The sequence below is a fragment of the Marmota flaviventris genome, chromosome X (assembly GCF_047511675.1).
Source record: "Marmota flaviventris isolate mMarFla1 chromosome X, mMarFla1.hap1, whole genome shotgun sequence".
Classification (NCBI taxonomy): Eukaryota; Metazoa; Chordata; class Mammalia; order Rodentia; family Sciuridae; genus Marmota; species Marmota flaviventris.
Genome location: NC_092518.1, coordinates 98,872,445 through 98,899,587, shown reverse-complemented (window position 1 = coordinate 98,899,587; position 27,143 = coordinate 98,872,445). Strand labels below are relative to the sequence as shown.

The window sequence follows — 27,143 nt, the reverse complement described above, 5'->3', positions numbered from 1 at the left end:
TATGATGTCAAGAAAATATAAAATTGAGTGGGACTGTAGATATAGTTCAGTGGTAGAGCATGAAAACATGGGCTCATTTTCCACCATCAGAAAAAAACGAAGGAAAGAAAGAAAGAAAGGAAGGAAGGAAGAAAGGAAGAAAGAAAGGTCAGAACTATAATTATTGTCAATATTTTCATGATTAAAACATTATCCAGCCATTTCTATGAAGTATCTTTCTTTCAGAGACAAAAAGGAAATTTTTCTTAATAATCTATCCCTAAGAATCAAAAAGGTTTTTTTAAAAAATATTTTTGTAGCTGTGGATGAACTCAGTGCTTCACGTGTGCTTTATTTGTTTATTTTTATGTGGTGCTGAGGATTGAACTCAGTGCTTCACGTGTGCTAAGGCAAGCGCTCTGCCACTGAGCCACAACCCCAGCCCTCAAAAAGGTTTTCTAATGTGTGTAGTTAAACCTAATCTGGAACTATAGATTATTAAACTAAAATATAGTACTCTAGAAGTTTATATCAAATTGTCACAGGGGAGAGGGTGGGTAATAGCTTCTTTAGCTTTGCTGTGTTATGAAACATACAGAGCTTTTGAGCAACTTTTTCCTAACATGTATAAATAACTAAGCCACAGGATTTATATCTGTCCAATGGTAAATCATTCACGATGCTGTTACTAATTATATTTTTTGACAGTGTTTGTGTATACATACACAAGTGTGCATGTTTGGGTGTGTGCATGCATGTGTGTATGAAATTCAGCTCTCCATTTTTTTCTTAGTTGCCAAGACTAATTTAGGGTAATGTGTTTTTTAGGTTAGCCTCTAAGACTAAGGGAAAAATGTTTTAACATATTGGCCATGTTATGTGAACAGAAGATGAATTAGTACTTTTTAGATGATTCCCAGGCCACTGTTGAATAGATTACTATTCTTGCAGGTATAACTTAGTGTCTTTGTAGCCAAAATAAAACCACTGCATTTTTCAAAGTAAAAGCATTCCCAGAAATACATTACTTTATTAAACATCTTTTACAGAATTTCATTAATATTATCTTAAGAAGATGCGTAACAGTATGAAAATCTAATCCTTTGTTGATAATGTTTAATGTAAATTAGTAGCTTTGATTTCTTGTAAGAATAACACATGAATTTCCAAATGCTTTTGATGATAGATTTTTAAACAAAAATGTTAAAAGGTATTAGAATAATTATACCAAGTTAGTTTAAAATATTATTTAATATATTCAAATGCCACATGTCTTTAAATGTATCTCTTTCCTATTGTGACAAAACGTTATAATGGGGGCTGGGGTCGTGGCTCAGTGGTAGAGTACTCGCCTGGCATGTGTGAGGCACTGGGTTTCATCAGCACAACATAAAAATAAAATGAAGGTATTGTGTCCACCTACAACTAAAAAAAAAAAATTTAAAATAACCATTATAATGACTCTTAAAATACATAGTGTTTTCATGAATATAGTATAGTATCTTCATTTAAAGGCTAACCTCAAGGAAGATATTTTTATATTTTTTTCTGTAATTGTTGTTGATTTTATGCTGTACTGGGGAAGTTTTATTCTGCACTGGGTTTGTAAAATAACTTGATTTGTTGTGAGAAATAATTTGTACACAAATTATCTCTCCTGTGAAATTAATGTAAGCTTCATAGATGAACTGACCTTTCTATGTCTCTGGTTTGTTAACTAAGCCTTTATTGTAATATTTGAATTCAGATATAATAAAACTTTAGTAATTCAGACTAATACCAATGGGGGATAGCTGAATTGAATTAATAAAAAATTGACTTACAGAATATTTTAAAATCTCTGTATATAGCTACAGTTTTAGCTATTGGACCTTTAAATATGTGCAGTTATATAAATTTAGAATATGAGTTTTTATGTGTAATGAAATTTTTATTTAGAGTAGTAGTTAAGTAACAGTAATACATTTACCATTATCTAAGCCTTGACTGTAACATCCTGTGTTTCTTTGCATTTCAATTATCTACTCACTCTTTTGTGTTCTATCTCTTCACTTCTCACTTTGTAAATATGTTCAAACTTCTACTATAGGGGAGGAAAAAATACCTTTCCTCAGCAATTGCAAGGGTCATTCCTGAGATCCCTATAACAAAAGACAAATCAACAAGAGAAGAGGATAACAAATTTAACAAAAGTTTTATGTGACACAGAGCCTTCAGAAATGAAGACCCAAAGACTGAGGGAAAACTGTATTTTTATACTCAGTCTGATGAAAGAAGTGGATAGTCATCCAGAAACATGACTGGACAGATAGGGTTATAATCTGATGGTAATAAACTTGGGGGGTATCTCAGGAAGGCCTCATGTTCAGACTCTCTCCTGTGTCTCTATATGATATTCCTCCTTACCCAGTATGTGGTTGGATGCCTGTCACATGAGGGTCTTCAGGGAAGAAGGTCAAGAGAGTGACCTTTTCAGATCTTATGCATTGCTATGGGGGAGAGGAATTTAGTTTCTGTGATCTTCTTTGGAGGAGAAAGAGAGACAAAGAAAGGAGGGCTGGAGAAGGTTGGAGAGTGACCCCTAGGATGCCCTAGTTTGGGTAGTGTTTTCTGAGTCCCAGTACCATTATCCCTGATTCCCTTTTCAGCTGTTGCCTTTGCTGTCTGTTAAGTCAAAACTTGTCGTTTCTAGTTCTTCAGTTTCTGATCACTCCTTCACTCGCTACAGTCTGACTTTCATCTCCATTTTTGGATTGAAATATGGTTAACGCGTACCTGCTAACAGCAAAATCCAGTATAATATTTAACAATATTGGCCAAATTTTCCTCTTAAAGCTCCTTTCTTGGTTTCTACCTCATTTTTCTTCCCTGATCTTTCTTTTATCTTTTTGGTTGGTTAGTTGGTTGTTTTTTGTAGTATTGAGGGTTGAGCTCAAGGTCTCATATGCCCCGCAAGAGTTTTACCACTGAGCTATATTCCCAGCCCTCTTCTGTTATTTTTTAAAGTTGTTGATGGACACAATACCATTATTTTATTTATTCATTTTTATGTGGTTCTGAGAATTGAACCCAGTACCTCACACAAGCACTCTGCCACTGATCCACAACCCCAGCCCCTGTTTTTTTTTTTTTTTTTTTTTTAATGTTTTGTTTGACTTTTCTTCTGCTTACTCTTAGGGTTTAATCCTCTTTTTATGACTCTAAAATATGTCTTGGATTGTTAATGACTTTAGATGTTGGTTATATTCTACTGAGTCTAAATTTACATCCATAAGTTTTATCTAGTCTCTAAGCCTATATTTCTAATTGTCTAGATGCTTGCATGTACTTTAAAATTCAGTATTTCTTCTCCCTTTATCCCCTCATGATTGAACTTGTTTCTCCTCTCTTCTTTATTTTGATTAATGCTAGTTGTATCCCCAGGTATATCTAAGCTGTATTCCTCAGTCTTCCTTGATTTTTCCCCCTCTTTTATTCCCTTCACCCGATCAGTCACAATTATGTTAATTATATTATCATTTTTCCAATTAATGTCTGTCTTTACTTCCCTTACTTGTGTTGGAACCCTTATACTTTCTTTCTTTCTTTTTTTTTTTTTTTTTGGTACCAGGGATTGAACCCAGGGGCACTTAACCACTGAAACACACTCCCAGCCCTTTTTTGTATTTTATTTAGAGACAGGGTCTTGCTGAGTTACTTAGCATCTCACTAGGTTTCTGAGGCTGGCTTTGAACTCCTGATCTTCCTGCCTCAGCGTCCCAAGCCTCAGGGATTACAGGTGTGCCACCATGCCCAGCACCTCATACTTTCTTGTCTGAGAAATTGTGATGATTTCTTTCTTTCTTTCTTTTTTTTTTTAAAGAGAGAGAGAGAGAGAGAGACAGAATTTTAATATTTATTTTTTTTTTTAGTTTTCGGCGGACACAACATCTTTGTTTGTATGTGGTGCTGAGGCTCGAACCTGGGCCGCATGCATGCCAGGCGAGCACGCTACCACTTGAGCCACATCCCCAGCCCTTTTGTATATTTCTTTATTGGCTCCGTGTTATAATTAGATAAAATTTGGACTTCTCAAAATCTTCGTGGGGCATTTCTTACCTGCTTTTTTACATTTGGTGACCTGCCACAATTCACTCTCCCCAGTAGCCTCACTGTATTACTCGTTGTCTTGTACATAGACTGTGCTTTTTACTTCTTTGTGCTTTCCCTCTTTTGACAATGCCCATTAGCTCTTTATTCCTGGCAAATTGCTAGTAATCATTCAGGATTTGAAAATGGGGGTATAGCATAGTGGCTGAGCTTTTAGAATCAACCTACTAACTGTGTGAATTTGGAAGTTTTGTAGTCTTGTTATTTATTATTTTTCATCTACAAATGAGTCTGATTGTACATTCCTTCACAGGACTGTTATAACAACTAATTTTTAAAATAATATACAGTGCTTAGAACAGCTCTTGCCACAGAGTAATCACTTCACAAATATTACCTGTTATTCACTTAAACATCACTGTCTCTTTGAAGTAGAATAAAACTAAAAATAATTGACTCCATCAAAGCATCTTGCCATGGGGATGGCAAATAGGTTTTTTCACACATGCCAATTTTATCCAATGGCTCTTTGGAACACTGGGTTGAAAGTATATTTTGAGTCTGTGTCTAGGATCAGCTGGTAAGAGTAATTAGTCATAGTTGTCAAAGGAGACAGGACAGAAATGGATGTTTTGTATTTGTAATTCCTAACACAACTCACTCCCCAGTTTGTGGTTGATATCAGGTAGGTTATCTATTTTTCCAAGGCTCATGGGAGATAATGCTGCATAAATAAAGGGGACGGTAAATAATGGCATGCAAAACATTTGTACATACCTGAAAACTCAAGAGCTTTTCAGTAAGAGTTGTAAGCAGAAGATTAATATACCACTGATTTTTAGGATCATTTACAATGTGAAAGAATTAGAAAATAAAAACTACAGTGATTGTCTACTGTATTTCCTTAATTCTAAAAAGCATTTAGTCACATATTACCATTTTTTTAATATATATTGAGCACGTTATCTCTGTTTCTCACTATAAAACAGGGAGAATAGTACTTGGGATATATAGGATTGTTATGAAGATTAAATAGCACTTTTGGGAAGATTATAAGGTACTTCAGTCAGCACTGCTATATAATAAGCACTAGTATGTTAGCTATTGTCATTATTACTATTACTGTATAATCATTATATACATTTAATTCGGTTCTCTTTTTAAACTTGAAATTAATAGATTTATTGACAATAGATGGCATCTTAGAATAGTGAGATTACAGATCAGGTGAGAGATTATGAGAGTCTGGGATAGTGTGGTAGTTGTAAACATTCAGAAGAGGTAAGTCGGAGATTGCAAAATGAATTGAGTTGATGATGAGTTGAATGTAGTGAAATAAGAAAGAGGAAGATTCTAAGACAACACTCAGATCTTAAACCTGAATGAATAGGAAGTGCAATTGGCTTAGGAAGGAATGTTACTTGCTATATTTAAAGTACTTAGAACAGTGCCTTACATGCAGAAAGCATTATCTATGTTAACAGTAGAATGGTTTAAGCTGGTTATATGCTTAAGGTTAATATTAGGTAATTTAATAAAGTACCAAAATATGAATAAATCTCACATATAATTTATTAGTAGAGAATTCACATGTTCAAGAAAAATAATGTATTTTAAATGTTTTTCAGTATAAATCAGCGAGGAAGAGTTCAAGTGGCAATGAAAATGATGAGGTGAGGAAAAGAGGGTAATATACTTATTTGAAATGTTTACTTTTCATATTTAGTTGGCTCAATTAGAGTTTAATGTAATCCATCTTTCAGTGTCTTTGTTATTAGTTTAATGCATGGATTTTCTCCAATACTAAAATCTTCAGAGCATCATTATATAATTATTAGTTTAATTGTGTAATGTCTGTATGTCCCTTAGAAAACAGTTTCTAATCGTTTTGAATTTTATTATCATTTGTCTTGAACTCTATAATACATGAATTTTGATTTTGTTACCTGTTCCCATCTTTTATCTTTCTAAATCAGCATTGTAGTGAATTGAAATTTTTTTAGGAACTCTTTCTACAAACTGTGTTCACTATTTAGAATTTTAAGTTGGATTTTTCAGTTTATACATTGCCACAAAATTTTCTAATGCAGCAGCCTAACAATGTTGAAATATTACATTCTTATTACCATAAATATCTAAGTTTTGTGTAGTCTTTGGTTGGAGAAATTGGTAGTTAGTTTGATGTTGGTTACTTGGCAGGGCTTCTGAAAACACCTTTATTTTAGCAAATAAAATCACACAGGGCAGCTGAGCATGGTGGCAGCAACTGTAATCCCAGTGACTCAGGAGGCTGGGGCAGGAGAATCACAACTTCAAATCCAGCCTCAGCAATTAGCGAGGGCCTTAAGCAACTTAGTGAGACTCTGTCTCAAAAACAACAACAACATACACACACACACACACACACACACGGCAAAATAATAGAGCTAGACGATTTATTTTTTCCTAGACCAAATACCAATGCCTCTCCATGTCCTTTCCAGTAGAATTTACTGAGATGAATAAAAGATAGTAATGCCAAAAGCTATATATCTGCCCCCTTTCTTTCCATTACAGTAGTTCTGCAAGATCACAGTGTGTCCCTTAAATATTATTGTTCCCCAGATCATAGTCCACTATATGTTCTCTAGAGTACTTTTATCAGCTCTCAAAGTTTCTTGGGTTTGTCTCTAGTTCCCACTTCTCCCCTGAGCCTCCTGCCCTTGTAATCTTATTTATTTATTTAGTGGTACTGGGGAGTGAACCTAGGGACACACTATCACCAAGCTACATGGTACCCAGCCCTTTTTATTATTCAATTTTTTAAAATATTTGAGACAGGGTCTTGTTAAGTTGTTGAGGCTGCCCTTGAACTTGCAATCCTCCTGCCTCAGCTTCCTGAATTGCTGTGATTATGTTACAGGGGTGGGGCCTTCCAGAAAACGGAGGCAGCATGAAAGACTCCCACTTCATACCCCAGTTCTTTTTATCAAGTCAGAAAGATTTCAGACATGTCACTCAGAGTAGCAGAAATTAGTTTATTAAAAGGGATGGGAAAGGTGACACTCTCAAGGGAAAGAGTAGGTCCTCTTGGAGAGGAACAGCATGGCTCTCCTCCACTCTAGTTTTATTGGGGATCCTGAGAAGTTCCAGAGAATTCCACCAAGATCAACTTCTTGATTTTTGACTGACAACAGAGTGACATCAGACTTTCAAGTCTCCACTGCCATGACAACTCTAGGTCACTTTGGCTTGGACTGAATGGTTCTAATTAAGATTCTTAAACATAAATTCTTACAGATTTTATGGTAAGGAAGAATTATCCTTATCTCCTTGAATTCTGGGATCCGATCTGTGTAAGAATTACAAAAGTCTTCCTCTTCAGGGTAACTTACACTCTGGCCTGCATTTCTCCTGCAGATAACAGGTTGTTTTCTGAAGAATGTAGCATATCCTATGGGCTTAAGCCAGGCAGTACTGCAGGTAAATTGCTTCTTGGAAAAGAAAGCATGTTTATAGAATTATTCTCTTTACCTAGTGTTCCCACCAATCATGTCTGTCTGTCTCCTATCAATTACAGGTATGTGCCACATGCCCATGGTTTAGGTCCTTATAATCTTATATCCATCATACTTAGGACTCAGCATGGTTTTATTTTTATTTTTGTTTTTCATCTTTGCTTCATATCACAGTTTTTCAGTGGTGTGCATTTTTCAACCTTGGCTACACATCGAAATCACCTGGTGAGCGTTAAAAAATACCTATGCCTGGGTCTCACCCCAAGATACTTGGATTTAATTGACCCGTAGTAAAATGTGGAGTAGCCTGGACAATGATGTGTTCAAGTTTCCCATGTGAGTTTAATGGGTAGCTAAGGTTGAGATCTACTGAGTGAGTGCAATCCACTATTTACCCAGCAGTTAAAGCAGAAATTAAAAGACTATGGCCCAGGGCCTAATGTGGTCCTCCATTTTCCTATGACTGCTTTTGCATTATAATTGCAGACTTGAACTGTTGCTATAGGCATCATATGGTCCACAGAACTTAAAATATTTACTCCCTAATCTTTTACAGAAAACATTTTCTGGACCCTGAGCTAGAGGTTCAGTTTAGCCACTCTTCCTGTCTCCTCATACCCATTTTTGTCCTATCTGCCTTAGTATTTGTCACCAAGACCTACTGTTTTGTTCATTTATTTATTTTTTGGAACTGAAACATTTTGTATACATTTTCTCCACCTTCCTTTTCACTGTTGCTGCCCTGGCACAGCCCTCATCACAGCCCTCATCACTTCTTTCTTGCATTACTGCAGTAGCTTCCTTGCTCTTCTTCCATTCTCCAGTCTATTTTCCTCACTGCAACCAGAATGATTGTTTCAAAGACCACAAATACAAGTGGGCCATTCCCTTGCTAAGAAATATTCAACTTTGCCGGGGCAGTGGCACATGCCTGTAATCCTAACGGCTCAGGAGGCTAAGGCAGGAGGATCGCAAGTTCAAAGCCAGCCTCAGCAACTTAGTGAGGCCCTAAGCAATTCAGTGACACTCTGTCTCTAAATGAAATACTAAAATGGGATGGGAATGTGACTTAGTGGTTAAGCCTTCTTTCATCCCTGCTCTTCCCCAAAGTCCTTTTATCTGTGCCTCATAATATCCCATGCATAGAGTTAAGCATGTTGTATTATCTGCACACATAAATCTATTTTCCCTCTACATTGAGAGATTCTTAAAAGATAATATTTTACTAAATTTCATTACTCCTGTAACTGGGTGCACTGGTGCATGCCTGTAATCCTAGAGGCTCTGGAGGCTGAGGCAGGAGGACCATAGCTTCAAGGTCAGCCTCAGCAACTTACCAAGACCCACAGCAAATTAGTAAGACCCTGTCTCAAAATTAAAAAATAAAAATAAAAAGGGCCAGGGATGTGGTTTATTGGTAAAGTGGCCCTGGATTCAGTCCTCAGTACCAAAAGGAAAAAAAAAAATCAATACTCCCAGTGTCTTCCAGTGTCTGACATAGTAGCTAATCATAATCATTTGTTGAATGAGTAAATGTTCAATGTGTTGTGCACATTACAGGTTGAATGTCAAGATTTTGTATGTGGTTGGCAGTAGAATAGTTATTCAAAAATTGTGGACCATTTCATGATTTATTCAATTAAGTATTTCTAAGCATATATTGATTCACATAATTTGGTGTGATGGAACTTTTGCATGTCATCATTTACATGTCTCAAATTGTAACATATCATTACTCTTGTGTGTAGATAGTACTTCTCAAACTTTAAAATAATTAATGAATTACTTGGGAGTTTTATGTAGATTCTGATTTGGTATTGGTTGGGTCCTCAGATTCTGCATTTCCAACAAACTCTCAGAGAATGCCTATGCTGTTGGTTCACAGAACACATTTTGAGTTGCAAGATGTTAGATGGTATGATCTAGACTCTTCCTTTAGCAGTTGATCAAAACAATTTTCAGGTTTCCTTTTATATGTTTAAATCATTGTTTTATATTTTAATTTCATCTTTCATCTTTTTATTTTTATATTTTAGCAAGACAGTGATAATGCTAATATGTCACCACAATCTCCAGTATCATCTGAGGTACAAGTTCTGTTTTTATATGTTTTAAATGTTTATATGTGTTTTTTATATGTTTTCTGTGTTTTACATGGGGTTCTTCCTTGCCTCTTTCTCTTTAATTTCATCTTTTTCTTTTTTTTTTTCATGAAGTAAAGTATTCACCTCTATTTTAAAATCTATGATAGGTCAGTATGTACAAATTTCTAGTCTATAATATATTTTAAAAATAAATATTCATGCTAAATATCACTTATCTGTGATTTTCTGTGGAAAATATCTGTAGATCATAGAAAATAAGGCACTTCTATGAAATGTGTGCTTTCTGATTCATCCATATTTTAATAACTTTAAAATTTTACTTTGAAAAAGACACTACAGCATTGTGCAATGGCCATTGGTTTTCTTTGTAACCAATTGGTCTGAAAGCAATGCAAGAGAAACTTCCTTTTTCCACGAGAAACATCCCTGAGGTGGGTTGTTCCTATCGACAAAAGGTTACACATTTCCTTAAGGGGCAGGGGATCCCAAGGAGAGCCCATCTATAAAAAACACAGTTTGTAAAATCTCAACTAAATATTCTGGAGGTTTGAATGATCGATTCTTCTAAATTAGTTTGACTTCATGCTTTACCACAGATTTAAAATTAAAACATTCTAAACAGTATCTCTTCTATTCAGATTACCTTAGTGTTCTAAAGTGTATTGGCAGTATTAAATAGAAAAATATGCATTCATTTGGTGAATTCAGGATATTATCTAAATGTTTGGATGGTCCAAATTAACTGAATAAGTATTTCATTCTATGTAAGTGGCATTACTTTTGTAGAGAGCCAGGATTCTCTATCTATTGTTTTGGATGATTTGCATTATAAAACTTTTATATAGACTTGTTGGGCATGAGTTTTATAAACACAATTCTAAATTATTTGTATGGAAGGTAAAATGGTTTATATGTGTTTAGAAAATACTTTAAATTAGGATATTATAGAATTAATCTTGGTCACATACTTTTGTAAATCTTTTAATTTATAAGGAGTAAGTGATTAGTCCTTGTTGCCTAGCTGCTTTATGATTTTAAGGTCGGTGCTCACAGGGGAGATTATTAGTGCCAATTTTCTCAGATAAGTTATATTGCTTTTATAATATATTTTTGCTGCATTTGGATAAGTGATTTTTTTTGCAAGGTATTCATAACAATTTAACCAAAAAATGAAGACAAATAGTAAGTATGGATGGATAGAGTGATAAGCATGTGTTTTTGTAGATCAACTAACATTCAACTTGAATTGCATATCATGTTAATTGACAGAAGATTCAAATAATCTACAGAATTCCAGTTGTTTCAATTTTATGTGAAAAGAAAATGGCGGGCTAGGCCCAGTGGCAAATACCTGTAATACCAGTGATTCAAGAAGCTGAAGCAGGAGAACCACAGGTTCAAGGCCACCCTCAGCAATTTAGCAAGGCTCTTTCTCAAAATAAAAAAATAAAAGGGCTGAAGATGTGGCTCAGTGGTAGAATGCCCATGGGTTCAATCCTCAGTAGAGGAGGCGGGTGGGGGAAGAAGAAGAAAAAAGAAGGAAGGAAATGGTAAAACTAATTAGTGTATTGTTTTAGCAAAGTGTTACTAATATGTTTGAACCCAAAATTAGTCCCATGACTAGGTGTCATCTTCATCATTTTACAGCTGAAGAGATAGATAATTTTCCCAAAAAGCATGCCCAATAAATGGCAGAATAGTGATTAGAGCCTAGGCCCTGCCTACTTCCCAGAGTTGTACAAATTAAATAAGTTGCCACTAATAATGTAATAAGATTACATTATTTTATTCCTTCTTAATTTACAAAGTACTTTCATGTATTTGCTGTAAGGAAAAAAGGAATAAAGGAAATAAAGAGATGAGAGGTGGCTCAACAGTAATACAGGTTTATTTGGGATAAATCCGCAGAGGGTGGCCCAGTGGAGGCTGTGACCCCTCTTCTACTTACAGCCTGGGGTAGATATAGGGGAAGGGGTGAGGGATTAGGCTGTTGCTAGGGGTTGGCCAGGGAAGGGTAGGGAAGGGTCCTTATGGTGGACACCTCCATTCTTTGAGGTGGTCACTGTTCCTTGTCAGACCAGGTGTTTTCAGGATTTCAGCTAACAATTTTCTTTTGTATGATGACGGAGTGTTTGTGGTTTATTTTCATAATGATGGAGTATGTCTGGAGTTTAAGGTCAGGCCAAGTCACAGTGACTGTGAGGTGACTCTTGTTCTAAGATGGAGTATGTTTCAAAATGGTGTTGCCTATGTCAAGTTCTCCCTAACAGTTATCTTATTTATTCTTCATAGAAATTTCATTTGAAAGATAAAAAATCAATCACAGAAAAATTAAGTGTGTTTAAGACAGAGCCTGAGCTTTCTGACTCAAAGTTCAGATTTGTTTAATATAACACATATATTTTCCCAGCATACCACAGTATATAGAAGCACTTTGAAATAATGCATTCAAATAGAGCAGATAATAATTTATCATCCTCAATCATTCTGCAGCTCCTGTTAATGTAAATATGAAGATTGGTCCCAGGGACTGAGGAGGAGGATCACAAGTTCGAGACCAGCCTCCACAGCTTAGCAAGATCCTGTCGCAAAACAAAAAATAAAATCAGTAGAATAAAAGAAAGGGACTAGGGGGTGAGAGAAGGGAGGAAGGAGGAAAGTGCAGGGGAGAGATAGTGGCCAAATTATATTTTATATCGTATGCATGTATGAATATGTAACAACAAATCCCACCATTGTGCATAACTATAATGCACCAGTAAAAAATGTGGAATAAGGTGCTGGAGATATAGCTCAGTTGGTAGAGTGCCTTCCTTGCCTGCACAAAGCTCTGGGTTTGATTCCCCAGTACAAAAAAAAAGTAAAATAAAATAAAAGGGCTAAGGATGCAGCTCAGTGGCATAGGGCCCCTGGGTTCTCTCCCCAGTACCACAAAAACAAACAAACAAACAAAAAACACATAGATACTGAGTTGGTAAATTCACATATCTCTTCATTGAAGCATACTTCACTATTTTGGAGACTTTAATCTGGTTCCTTTTTTCAAAAAATAATATCTATTTATATACTTTGGTTAATAATTTCTTTTTCCTCATACTGTGAGACAGTATTTAAAGGCATATGTAGGCAGGTCAGCTAGCAAGTATTTATTGACCTTTTAAAAGTAAAATGTATCAGCTTAAATTGAAATGCAAGTTGCCTTTCTCTTTTCCACTTGTCATGGAAAAAATATGTAATTCTTCAAATTGGAACGGATATGAATAAGCATCTTGATTATTTGAAAGAAAAGGGTTTATTTGTTTTCTGTTTTTAGGAATATGACAGAACTGATGGCTTTTCACATGGTCCCTTTGGCTTAAAGCCTAGATCAGGTAAATATATATTCTTTAAATCAAATTAATTAATTTTGTTTCAAGTTGTAATATCCCAGTTTTGTAATATCCATATAATATCCATTTGTAATATCCATAGTTTTAATTACACCATAGATTCTTTCCCCTCTCCTAAAAGTGATTTTCTCTTAAACTTGTCTTTCCAATTCCCATTCTCATTTCTTTCTTCCTCTTTACCTTCAAGCTCCTGAAACCTCAGCTCTTTGGCTTAGATATACTGCAGTCTTATTTCTACTGTGCTGTGACTGCTGTTAGAATGACCCCTCTGCCAGCAGAACAAACACTGTTTGAAATTATAACACTCCATTATATTATAGTTTTTTAAAAAGGGATCTTTTCACATTTGGCAAACCCAAAAGAAAATGGATCCATGTTACTTGGCAAGGTATTGAATTATAGTTTTTATTCCTGAATAACTATATTGACCTTCAAAAATAATTTCCTTTTTTTCTTTAAAGATAAAGGTTGACATATGTTCAGTACTCATATTTAACCTGGATCATAAGTTTCTAATAACATGTTTAAGTAAGAACATGTGTCGGTGATAGAAATCATTATACTTTTGTTCTCTGTTGCTTTCAGTTATATAGGTGGTATTCAAAGATACACTTGGAAAATATTTTGAATGTATTAATAAGTCATAGTGATTTATGTAATTTTGTACTGATTCTTTTTGTCATGCTTCTTTCTCCATCAGTGGTTGTTCCTTTAATTAGCTTTGAAATAAGTTGGTAAATTTCTGTTTTTATAAAGCTTTTAGCCGCTCATCTCGCCAGGAATATGGGGCTGCAGATCCAGGATTCACAATGAGAAGAAAGATGGAACACTTAAGGGAAGAACGAGAGCAAATAAGACAACTTCGCAATGTAAGTCAGATTGACCTTTAAGACTTGCTTTAGGGCTGGGATGTAGCTCAGTGGCAAAGCGTCTGCCTTGCACTTGCAAAGCCCTGGGTTTGACCCCCAGTTTCAAAAAAGACAAAAAAAAAAAAAGACTTGCTTTATAGAAATGGGTTTAACTTAGAAAAATTAGTGAGGTATATGGGTTTATTTTCAATGTTCTTGAAAATTTTTTGATTAAATAACAATTAGTAATATAAATATTTAATATATGCTTAGGTAAAATATCTGATTTGTATCCATTTCTTTATAGAATCTTGAATCCAGGTTAAAAGTTATTTTGCCTGATGACATTGGAGCTGCACTGATGGATGGGGTTGTCCTTTGCCATTTAGCCAATCATATAAGGCCACGCTCTGTAGCTAGTATTCATGTACCATCACCAGCAGTGGTAAGTTTTATCTATAGTTCTCCAAAGGAATGTTAGAAATACCGAGGTGCCACAAGAAATCAAACACCAGTGCTCAAAAGTGGGTGGACAAGGCATTTACTCCTACCAGAAGGGCATGCTACCAGAACCTGTCTAGTATAACACACCTGGGCAGGCAGTTTTTATCCTTAATGCAGTGCTGCCCTTTGCTTTTGATTGGAAGAGCTGGGGGTTCTAATCTACATGATTAGCTAATTTTAAAATTGGGGTGGGAAAAGGGAAGGGCTAAAATTAATATGGCTACAATTGAATCCAATTAAGGCTAAATACTATATTCTAAAAATGGACCACTGGGCTTTCTATTTATCACAGGAAAATATAGCTTCCTATAACGGTCTTTAAATAATACACTGTACCTCAGTAAATTAAAATTTCAGTTTTGGTTAAGTTCTGTATAAAAATGCTTGAAAATAAATCTTTCTTCCCCCAACCTTACTTTACAGCCCAAGCTGAGCATGGCAAAATGTCGAAGAAATGTAGAAAATTTTCTTGATGCTTGTAAAAAGTTGGGTGTCTCACAGGTAATTATTTATCCAACAGAATGATTATTTAAATATTAATTTGTTGCATGCAAATTAGAGTCTTCAAAATAGCATTTAATAATGTTTTCAAAATATGAACATTGATACTGTCTCTTGGTGTTAATCCCCGCCCCCCAACCCAGAGGCTTGGCTCTGGGGGTTCCGTGGGCTGGATTTGGTTGCCCACCTATATTGCAATTAAGAGAAAAATGATATAAAAAATGAATTCATTTGTATTTTCATATAAACTGGGATCACAGCTAATTTGCCTTCCCTGAACACATAGAAGTTTAGTATTGAATAGGAAAAAAGAACAAAAGCAGGGAGCTCAGAGATATGCATATACACCATACTGTGTGGAGTTACAAATCTGTTTTTTCAGGTTCTTTTGGCATCCTTGTGCCAGGAGCTAGGGCTTTGGGGGGCAGTTTCTGTTTAGCTTCCGTTATCAGCATGAGGTGATTGCCTCTGGGCGGTTGAGATGGAGAAATAGCTTAACCAGGTTATCATGACAATAGCTGACTCAGCTATTGTTATAAGTTTTCCAGTTTGAAAGGAGCAGCTGTTACTGTACCTTCTTTTTACTATGTTGCTGTAGATAATTGCAGAAGTTGTGTAATAAATGTTTTCAAAACAATTTATAAAACAGCTGTCTTATGGAAAAGTTAACTAACCATGCGTAGTAGCCATATTACAGTTTGGTTGTAATGGCAATGCTACTATCATTTTTTTTTCCTGCTGGGGAACATTTAGATTCCTCTATTAATCAATGGATAGACCTCTGACTGGAAGATTGGCATTAGTGTAACAGCATTTTAAGCTTTATTTAAAATGATATTGAAAATGTTAGTACCTAGTATGATAATATCTGCAAGGGCAAACTTTGAAATTTGTGGAAATTAGCTTGTGTTTCACATAATAATTACAGTGTTATAAAATTAATGATTAAATTTTTATCCGAATTTAAGGTTCTATTGTTCGATGCTCACCCAAAGACTAGGGAGACCAAAATTAGTGGAAGGAAACGGGTTTATTCAAAGTCAGCCCCAAAAAAGACAGAGAGGATTTCTTCTTCCTTCCCCCTTGAAATCTCTATCTCAGAGGGCTCAAGGGCATGAAGAGTTTTTTTTTTTTTTTTGAGAGAGAATTTTTTAATATTTATTTTTTAGTTTTTGGTGGACACATCTTTATTTTACTTTTATGTGGTGCTGAGGATTGAACCCAGAACCCCGTACATGCCAGGGCTACCACTTGAGCCACATCCCCAGCCCACCTGAAGAGTTTTTATGGGGGGAAAGGAGGCCACATGAGATAATGGGCAGGTTCTTTCTTTCCTGGGCTCCTGTTTTCCTCCTCATTGAAAGGAATCCTGGCTTCAACCTGCCATTTTCCTTTCAGACAGCTGCATTGCCTTTCTGCAAGTTAATTCCTAGAAGCTGAGGAGAGAAGGAACATTTCAGAGGCCTCTTTCAGGAGTTTAGACTACCATATAAAAGTTTGTATAGCTCAGGGCTTGAACGCTTTCCTCACATGTGTGAGGCACTGGGTTTGATTCTCAGCACCACATAAAAAAATAAATAAATAAGTAAAACAAAGATATTGTGTCCATCTACAACTTAAAAAAAAAAAAGATGGCTCCCTAAAAGATTAGGGAGGGAAGGTGAAAGCAATTCTGTGAAATACATCTTTCCGGAGTGTTGGTCTGTTACAAAAGCAGTATTATAAATATATATTGGAAATTAAGGTTGGAAATTGGAAATTAGACCCTAATTTACAAAAATGTTTAATAAAAATGTTGCATTTAAAACAAAAAGTTTTACAAACCCAACCTTAACATGACTGACTGGTGAGGGAAATCACACTGTAAACAGAACACAATTGTGCTTGTTAGGTCTTTTGAACAGTGTCATCATAATCTAGTCTTCAGATTCCATTTTAGCCTCTTTCTTCAAGGGAGCAAATGTAGTGTATATGTAATGCAGGAATTATTATTACCTTTTTTCTATGCTTAACATGTGACGTTTTAAATATTTATTTATTTATTTATTTTTGTGTGTGTATGATGTGGTGCTGGGGATTGAACCCAGGGCCTTGTGCATGTGAGGCAAGCACTGTACTAACTGAGCTATACCCAGGCCCTTAAATTTTTAATTCTTAAAGATCTTGGTTAATTCTTTTTTGTGCCCTTACTCTTAATGAGAAAATAGAATACTTAGGACAGTTTTTTTTTCCAGCTATTATTACATTACATTTATTTTCTTATTTTGCATTTTCATTTTAAGAATTTTTGTTTCCATGAACACATAAGTGGTAATATACAATCTTTTTCACTTAATTCTTTTTGTTCTAGGATATTTTCTAGTTTTTAACATCCTTGTTGTGATATAATAGGTGTAAAATAAAGGACATGTAAATAAGGTATATGATTTTATCCATTTTGGGGATATGTGGTGCTGGGATGTTGAACCCAAGGCCTCACACATGCTGGGCAAGCACTCTATCATCCTCAGCCCTAATAAATGTTGATATATACATATACCATGAAATCATCATCACCATCAAAGTAATGAACATATCCATTATCCTCAAAAGTTTCCTCCTCTCCCTCTGCAATCCTTCCTTCTCTAGGCAACCACTAATTGGCTTTATAACATAATAGATTAGTTTGCATTTTTCTAGAGTTTTTATATTAATGCACTAATACAATGTGTTGTTTTTTTTTCTTTTACTTGGCATGATTATTTTAAGACATGTCAGTATTGTTGCATATTTAAATAGGCCATTCTGTTTTGTTTCTGAGTAGAATTTCACAATTTGTTGATCCATTGGCCTGTTGGTAGATATTGGGATTGTTTCCAGTTTTAGGGGTTATAAAAATAAAGCTGCTGTGTACAGTTGTGTATAAGTCTTTGTGTGGATATTTGTATTCTTTAATTTTTAGTAAATACCTGGCAGTGGAATACCTGCAGCCTTTAGTAAGTAGGTGCTTAACATTTTAAGAAAAGTACAAAATTCTCTTCTAAACCAGTTGTACTATTTCACAGTATTATCGGCAGTATATGAAATTTCATTTTCTCCGTATCCTCACCACTTCTGTATGACTGACCTTTTTAAGTTTTTAGTCATTGTAAATAGGTATTTATTGGCCTCCCAATACAATTTTAATTTGCACTTCCCTGAAGACTAACAGTATTGATCATCTTTTCAAGTACTTAGTTGCCATCTGTGTATCTTCTTTTTGGAAGTGTATTTTCTAACCTTTTATCTGTTATTATTACTTACTATAACTTGCCTTTTAATATAGATTTTTAAAATATTTTATGTATTTTTCTCTCTTTTTTTTTTTTAACTAGGGGTCGAACCCAGGGCTTTGTGAATGCAAGGCAGGTGCTTTGCCACTGAGCTACATCCCAGCCCAATAATTATCTATTTTTAAAATTGGGTTGTTCTTCATAAATTATGGACCAAGTTCTTTATAAGACCTGTGACTCACAGATAATGTATCCTAGTTTTTGGATTGTCTGTGTCTTTCAAAGAGCAGACATTTTAAAGTTTTGAAGTACAGTTTGTCTTTTTTTTTTCTTCTTTTTTTAGTGGATTATCTTTTTTTCTCAAACCTAAGAAATCTTTGCATAACCCACAGTCACAAAGATTTCCTCCTGTTTACTTCTAGAAGTTTTATAATCTTAGGTTTTACATTTTATGTCTATGATCAATTTTGAGTTAATTCTTGCATATTGTCAAAGCTAAAGCTCTTTTTTCAGCCTGGGATTGGGCTCATGCATTGATTGTTCTTTTAACATCTTTCCTGAAATATAATTAACATACATAGCATTCATTGATTTAAAACATACAATTAAATGGTTTTTAGTATAGTCACAGAATTGGGCAACATTCATAATAATCTAAGTGTAGAATATTTTTGTTACCCTAGAGAGAAACCCCTTACAATGCATTGACTGTCCCTTCCTGTTCTGTCTCCGTGTATTTGCTTATTCTGAACATTACATATAATGAAATCATACATTATGGAGCCTTTTGTGTCTGACTTTTTTCACTTAGTATAATGTTTTCAGGGGTTCTGTGCTGTGGCATAAAACAGTACTTCATTTCTTATTAATGCTGAGTAGTATTCCATTGTATGCATATACCACATTTTGTTTGTCCATTTGTCAGTTGGTGGACATTTGGGTTGTTACCACTCATCATTTATTATAAATAATGCTGCTGTGAACATCTAAGAACAAGTTTTCATTTGAACACTTATTTTCAGTTCTCCTGGTTATAAACCTAGGAGTGGAATTACTAGGTCAAGGTAACTATGTTCGTCTTTTTGAAGAACTGCCAAGATGTTTTCCAAAGTGGCTGCACCATTTTACATACCCACCAGCAATGAGTTAGGGTTCTCATTTCTCTTCATCCTCACCAACAATGGTTACTGTCTACCTTTTTATCCTAGCTATTGTAGCAGGTACAAAGTAATAGCTCATTATATTTTCAATTTGCATTTTTCTAATAGTAAATGATGTTGAACATCTTTTCATATGCTTATTGATAATTTGTGCATATTCTTTAAAGAAATTTGTATTCAAAACCTGCATCCATTTATTAATTGGATTATTTATCTTATAGTTATTGAGTCATGGGTATTCTTTATATATTCCAAATACAAATCACTTATGAGGTACAGGATTTGCATTTATTTTCTCCTATGCTGTGGGTTGTCTTTTCACTTTCTTAATGTTATCATTTGCAGCACAAAAGTTTTTTTATTTGTTGAGATACAGTTTATTCATTTTTCTTCTGTTTCTTGTGATTTTGATAGTATAGCTAAGAAGACATTACTTAATTCAAGGTCATGAAGATTTACATCTATATTTTCTTCTAAAAGTTTTATAGTTTTGTGCTTAACATTTAGGTTTATAATCCTTTTTTAGTACAGTTTTGTGCATGGTGTGAGGTAGTGTTCCAAATTCATTCTTTTACATGCAGATGTTTATTTTCCTAGCACCATTTGTTGATAAGACTCTTCTTCCTCTCATTGAATTGTCTTGGTACCCTTGTCAGAAGTTAGTTGACCATAAATGTAAGGACTCTCAATTGTTTATTTCCTATCGACATTCTTTTTTTTTTTTTTTTTTTGGTACCAGGGATTTAACCCAGAGGCACTTAACTACTGAGCCACATCCCCAGCCCTTTTTTATATTTTATTTAGAGATAGGGGATTGCTAGGTTGCTTAGTCCCTCAGTAAGTTGCTGAGGCTGACTTTGAACTTGTGATCCTCCTGCCTCAGCCTCTTGAGCCACTGGGATTACAAGTATGCACCACTTTGTTCTTGATTGTAAGCATTTAATCTCTCATCTTTTAGTATGATATCAACTGTGGTTTTTTTGTAGATGCCGTTTCATGAGTTTGAGGAGTTTCCCTGCATTCAGTTTTTCCTGCAAAATTTGTTTAAAAATCTATTCTTTCTCCATTCATCTTCCTTTGCCTCTGTATCAAAAACCATTTTTCCATTTATCTGTGAGTCTGTTTCTGGATTCTTTATTTTGTTCCATTGACATTTTTTTTCCCTATATGTACATTGGTAAAACAACATCTTGCTTACTACACATTTTAAAATCAAATAGTATTAGCACTCTAACTTTCTTCTTCCTTTTTATAGCTATTTCGGCTATTCTTGATCTTTTGTATTTCCATATAAATCTAGAATATTTTGCCAACTTCTACACAAAAATTTTAAAAAAAATTAGATTATTATAGAAGTTGTGTTTAACATATAGAACAACATAGGTGGAATGATAACAATATTGAGTCTTTCCATACACCAAGTATATCCTTACTAAGGTATTCTTTAATTCCCTCAACAATGTTTTGTAGTTTTTACTGTATAGATCTTGTGTATTTGTCCTGAAGTATTTTATACTTTTGTATTTTACATGCTATTGTATGTGATTGTTCAGTTGTAATTTAATATCTCACTCTTTGTTTCTAATATATAGAAATATAATCAGTCTTTATATATTAATCTATATCTTACAATTTTGCTAAATGTACCTATCCGTTTTAGTAGCTTTTTGTAGATTTCACAGAATTTTGTATATGGTTGTTCATATTTTCTGTGAATAGAAACAGCTTTTCTTCTTTCTTTCTGATCTGAATGTCTTTTCTTGTTTTATCTTGTCTTGTCTGATTACCCTGGCCAGATATCCTAGCACAATGTTGAATACAAATGGCAAACATGGACATCCTTGTCTTCTGATTTTTTTAGGACAATTTCAGTCTTTCACCCTTAAGTACGATGTTAGCTGTGAGATTTTCACAGATGATCTGTATGAGGTTTAGGGAGTACTCTTACATTCCTAGTTTCCTAAAGTTCTTACCAAATGGATCTTGGATTTCATCAAATGCTTTTTTATTTTATTTTATCTTTTATTTTTAAATAAGTGACAGAGGAATGCATTACAATTCATATTACACATAAAGAGCACAATTTTTCATACCTCTGGTTGTATATAAAGCATGTTTACACCAATTTGTGTCTTCATACATGTACTTTGGATAATGATGTCCATCACATTCCACCAGCATTGCTAACTCCCTACCCTGTCCCTGAATAAATGAACTCATCAAATGCTTTTTCTTCATCAACTGATGTGAGCATGTTATTTTCATTTTAGTTTGTTACTATTATAAATCACATTCATTGATTTTTCAAATGTTAGTTCAACCCTGCATTCTTAGATTAAACCCCACTTGATCGTGGTGGGTTTTTTTCTTGATGTTGTTATTGTTTTTTTATATTATTGGATCAGTTTGTTAAAATTTTGTTAGATTTTTGCTTGTTTGTTTATAGGGATACTGGTTTTTAGTTTTCTTTTAATGTCTTTGTTGGTATTAAGGTAGTGCCAACTTCCTGGAATATGTATTCCTTTCCTCTTGATTTTTCTTAAACATTTGCGCAGAATTGATATCATTTCTTTCATCTAATGAAATTTATGAATAGTCTATCTAGGCCAGGGATTTTCTTTGTGGAACTTTTTTTTTTTTTTTTTTTTTTGTGGTGCTGGGGATTGAACCCAGGGCCTTATGCACGCAAGGCAAGCACTCTACCAACTGAGCTATACTCCCGGCCCCTGTGGAAATGTTTTATACTACAGTTTAAATTTCTTTAACAGATAGAGATATATTCTGGTTATCTATTCTTGTATGAGTTTCAGTATATTTTATCTTTCAGAGAATTTATCCATTTCTTCTAATTTGTCAAATTTATCTTATAACATTGTTTATAGTATCTCCTTACTATCATTGTATTTGTAGAATAACTTGTGATGTCTGTTATTACTGATATTGCTAAGTCTCTTTTTCCTGATTGGCCTAAATAAAGGCTTATGAATTTTTAAAATTCTTCTCAATGAACTACATTTTAGTTTCATTGATTTTTTTTTTTCTTTCTAGCATTTTTCTCTCATCTTCATTGTTTCCTTCTTTCTATTTGGCATTGATTTAATTTGCTCTTTTTCTAGTTTCTAAGGTAGGTACTAAAGTCCCTAATTTGAAACATTTCTCCTTTCCTCATTATACTCTTCAGTGGTGATTTGAATAAGTATGTAAAATACCATGAGAACACTAAATGGAGCAATAAAAATGGAGATGATAAGATAGTTTTTAGGAAACTCTTTTATTTATTTTGTTTGTTTTGAAGTACAGGGGATTGAATCCAGGGGCATGTTACTACCACTGAGCTCCACCTCCAATGCTTTTTATTTTTTATTCTGAGATAGGGTCTTGCTACAATGCTGAAGCTGGCCTTGAACTTGCAATTCTCCTGCCTCAGCCTTCCAAGTCTCTGAGATTACAGGCACGTACCTCTGTGCACAGGATAGTTTTTGAGAACTCTTTAAAGATATCATCAGTGGTATTTTATGAATATATTAAGGGAGTAAGGAAGACAAGGAAAGCTATTATGATTCCTATGTTTATATTGGTAGAAATTGAATAGTTTTTTACTGACCAAGATATAAAATACAGAAGGATAAACTAATTTAGTAGAAGTAGTTCTGTTGTGGACATATTGATTTTTATATGTTTATTGGACACATGTTTGGCTGTTTAGTTGGCATTTGCTTGATAGAGAGATTTGGGGAGGAAATGAAGATTTGGAAGTCATTATGAGGGATAATTAAAACTAAGAGAATAAATGAAAATACAAGGAATGGATACAGTGTAAAAAGAGAAGAGAGTGACAACAGAATCCTTGGAAGCATTTAGGATATTAGAATAGGATCGATGAAAGCTAATGAAAGCTATTGCACAATTTGCTGTCAGAAAAGTTGAAGAAATAAAAAGAATGAGGTCATACAACATAAAGAAGAGGTAAGGTTTCAAGAAAGGCATTAATTAAAGGCTCAAAATGATATAGCAGTCAAGTAGGCATGTGCAACATTTAACATTTAAGAAGACATTGCTGATTTTTTTTTTTTACTAGAGTAATTTTAGTGGGTAGATTCTTTAGAGGCAGCTGTAAAATAGCAGTAGTTGAGTAGTGAATGGGAAATGCAGGAGTGGTGACCTCTTCCTTTACAGATATTTTCTGTGTAGAGAAAGAGGTTTAGTTGTAAAGTGATAGCATTTCAGAGAAGGCCAGCCTCTATAATCCTTTACTTAGTGTAAGTTAAGAACCAAAACACATTAGATTACAATATTTACTAGAGAAAACAGAATTGTGCATTTTTTACTTGAAGTTTTACAGAAAGTATACTTTAAAAATCTGATTCTGAGGGTTGAGGATGTAACTCAGTGGTAGAGCCTTTGGCAACATATGTGAGCCCCCGGGTTCCATCCCCAGCACTGCACACACACATACACACAAGAAAAAACAATCCGATTCCAACTAAGTTTAACCACACACAAAATATTGAATGTTCAAATATCTTTTTTTTTCTTTTCCAGGAAAGACTCTGTTTGCCTCATCATATTTTGGAAGAACGAGGTCTTGTGAAAGTTGGCGTCACGGTTCAGGCCCTCCTTGAATTACCTACGACCAAGGCATCTCAACTTTCTATGGCTTGATAACATTTTAAAAATTATAAGTGTGTAGTTTCATTTATTTGAAGCAATTTCAGATATCTCAAATTCATGAATAAAAATGTCCAGTCAAAAATCATTTGCCTTAGGTCAAGCCTTAGGGTTTTTACAAAAATTACATTAAAACATCAAATTGAAACTGAATTGCCCAAGCTTCTTTTGGGGGAAAACTGGATTAATTTAATAAGAGTTTTTGATGAATTCAAATTTTCTTTTTACTATCAGTTAATAACCTTGGTTATTTTTCAAAATGCAGATTGATACTCAATTTAAAATATGTATCCAATTTAATAATCACATTAGGTTTAATTTTTTTACATCATAACATACTAGTAAACATCTGGAAAATGGTAATCTTTTTTAGCCATTTAAAACAATTCTATATTTGAGTTATTTAATACACTTCTAATTCTAGTTTATACACAACTTCTTTCATCTTTGTTCTTAGTTTTCTAGAAAAAAATGAGTAGGAAAAAACCGAACTCTGGCATTTTATTAAATTCTTTTAGTATTATAGGTTGGTGCCAAACTATTTTCAGTTGTACTGTAGATTGTTTACATGTGAAGTGCCTGTGTAATTGATGAATCTTATATAGTCTTAAGCATTTTTGCAATTTCTTTTTTGTATCAATAGAGTCAACAGAACTTTAAACTATTTTAGTAGGTTTTGTAAGGTCAATACTATGTGAGGATTTAAATGTGCCTCACATCGTGACATCATGGTTTTTTAGTTAGTCCATTACAGTTTTCCTTAAATTGGTTATTTCATGTTGTAAAAAAGCAAAACAAAACAAAACAAAAACAAAAAATGTTAATATGCTTAATTTATGCTATTTAATTTTGCAAAACTTAATCATTTTTAAAGTGTATTATTTGAAGAGTATTTTATTTCTGTATTGAAAATGTTACACAAAGCAGTAAGATTTTTGAGAACTAGTGAAGTACTAATTATGAAGGACATTTTGATAAAACTGCCAAAGTTTGGATTTGTATCTTGATTTTCAGGAACATTACATCAGTGCTACCATTAGCTATATTCAGAGAGCAGCAATTGAGGAATAAGTTTTTATTCAAAATCTGACCATTTGTGGATCTTGTACACCGATGCTCCTCAATTAACTTGATGTTGAGTTAAACATAGACTGTTCCAAAAATATTTTCATGAGATACTACGTCACACAAAGTTCTTGTTTGACTTAGAGATGGATAAATTTATGTTGGTAGTAGTGCAGGAATTTTTCAAAAACATTACTGTAATGAATAACTCATTTTCCTATAAAAGAACCTTAATTACTTTTGTAGTAGCCAAGCATCATATCTTAAGTATGTGATCATTTGCACTTGTTACCTCTTAATATGGATGCAACTTATTAAAAATGTTGGCCTGGGTATTTCGAAGGGTATATATAAAAGGTAAAAACTAGTGTGCCAAATGGTATAGTAAGGGTTGACTTAGGAACAACTCTACTATTTTTTATCAGTTGGCATGAAGCCATATAATTAAATTTTGGCTTTAGAATACAGATATTCTTTACACTCCCCAAGGGTCAAATTGGAGCTTTTGAAGAATTAAAGCTTCTTATGACTGTAAGGTATAAGAATTAAATTATTAGTAATTTATTACTTTAAATATTTGAGCTAATTTTTCCTTTTCAGTTGTGTCTTTTAAAAAACACAAAAAAACAAACCTCATTGACATGATCTCCCTAGTGAAAACTTGGAATATACAAGAAATGGCCAGTATGTACCTTAGTTGATAAGTTTCTAATTTAGAAGTTTGACAGTGTTACAAATTAAGTAACCACTAAAAACTGCAACAATCATTCATACTTCTTTTATAGTTATCATGCTATCGATTTCCTCTTATTATTAATCTAGTGTTAGTTACTTTACAAGTATTTTCCTATTTCATATCATTAAAATAGTAGTGAAATCGTAGGCCATTCCCTTATTGCATTTCCCTTGTCAGTTAATTATTCCTTTAAAGAGAAAATACACCAGAACCTCATTGTAGCATCCTTTTTGCAAATCCAAATTCCACTTAAGATGGGTCCAGTGGAGGTCCATACCATGACATTTCATTTAGTGTTGTGTCAGAGGGCAACACCACCTCTGAAGCAATTTCACAAGTCCCTGAGGACAACAGTATACCAAGGTTCTGATGTATTTCTTTTAGTAGTTTTTATGTGTAAAATTTATCCTAAATGTTTTTATTGTTATTATATATTTACTTCATCAGTTATTGAATTAAGAATGATTATCTTTATTTGAATGGATTTGTGATTTCATGAGGGTTGACTAATCAGACTAAAATTTTTATTGGACCCTTAAAAATTCAATAGATAGCTCTTTCTGTTAAATTTTATGACTATGGCACAAGAAAGAAGTGATGGTGGATATGTTACAATTGAAATAAGGAGTAAAAATGCATTGCCATTTGTTTAATAATTATCTTTATAGAATGCTAGTTAATGACTTTTATAACTGAATTTTTTGAAGAATTCAGAAAAGTTTGTATTGCTCACAGATCTATCATAATGGATTTTCTGATGCATTTAAAAGTAAATGGAGCACTAAATGTATATTACCGATGCAAACTGTGGATAAAGTTGAATGAAAAAAATTTAGCGTGGGGTTTATTTTCTCATTATCAATTCTCTACCCATCACATCATCCTTTTTTTTTTTTAATCAAAAGAGCCAGTGTTTATTCCCAAGTGTAGAAACAGACTTTGTAAGAATTCCATCAGACTTTGAGAGGATATTCAAAGTGGATTGTTTCAGTTGGGTGCAATAGCGCACATCTGTAATTTGGAGGATGAGGCAGGATGATCTTGATCCCACAAATTCGAGGACATCCTGGGCAAAATAGGTATACCCCATATCAAAATAACATAAATTGTTTTAAGAGTCCAAATTCCCTTTACATCATTTCTATTTTCAGAAGATAAAAGTTTCTTCAAAAGCAATAATTTTCTAGGATGTTTTCACAAAGTAATGTTATCTTTATATAAGATACTCTTGCCGGGTGCGGTGGTGCATGCCTGTAATCCCAGGATTACGAGTTAAAAGCCAGCCTCAGCAAAAGTGAGGTTACAACTCAGTGAGACCCTGTCTCTAAATAAAATACGAAATAGGGCTGGG

General features: G+C 34.0%; 1 protein-coding gene and 1 non-coding gene across 5 annotated transcripts in view; both read left to right on the top strand.

The window, feature by feature from the left end:
• The window catches only part of Lrch2 (leucine rich repeats and calponin homology domain containing 2), a 103,054-nt gene extending 76,152 nt beyond the window's left edge, over positions 1–26,902 (top strand). For 2 of the 4 annotated variants that reach the window (XM_071606313.1, XM_071606312.1), the window contains 8 exons: positions 5,697–5,741; positions 7,468–7,530; positions 9,602–9,652; positions 12,984–13,041; positions 13,816–13,928; positions 14,215–14,352; positions 14,835–14,912; positions 23,866–26,902. In XM_071606313.1, the coding sequence (XP_071462414.1) occupies positions 5,697–5,741; positions 7,468–7,530; positions 9,602–9,652; positions 12,984–13,041; positions 13,816–13,928; positions 14,215–14,352; positions 14,835–14,912; positions 23,866–23,985 (666 nt within the window). In that variant the 3' untranslated portion in view covers positions 23,986–26,902. The remainder of the gene's footprint in view (positions 1–5,696; positions 5,742–7,467; positions 7,531–9,601; positions 9,653–12,983; positions 13,042–13,815; positions 13,929–14,214; positions 14,353–14,834; positions 14,913–23,865) is intronic. The other 2 variants (XM_071606314.1, XM_027932322.3) reach the window with 1 other exon arrangement.
• Positions 10,007–10,134, top strand: LOC114092450 (small nucleolar RNA SNORA35). The gene has a single exon (XR_003582728.1). It is a non-coding gene; the product is annotated as a small nucleolar RNA SNORA35 (small nucleolar RNA).
• Positions 26,903–27,143: the final 241 nt, after the last annotated feature.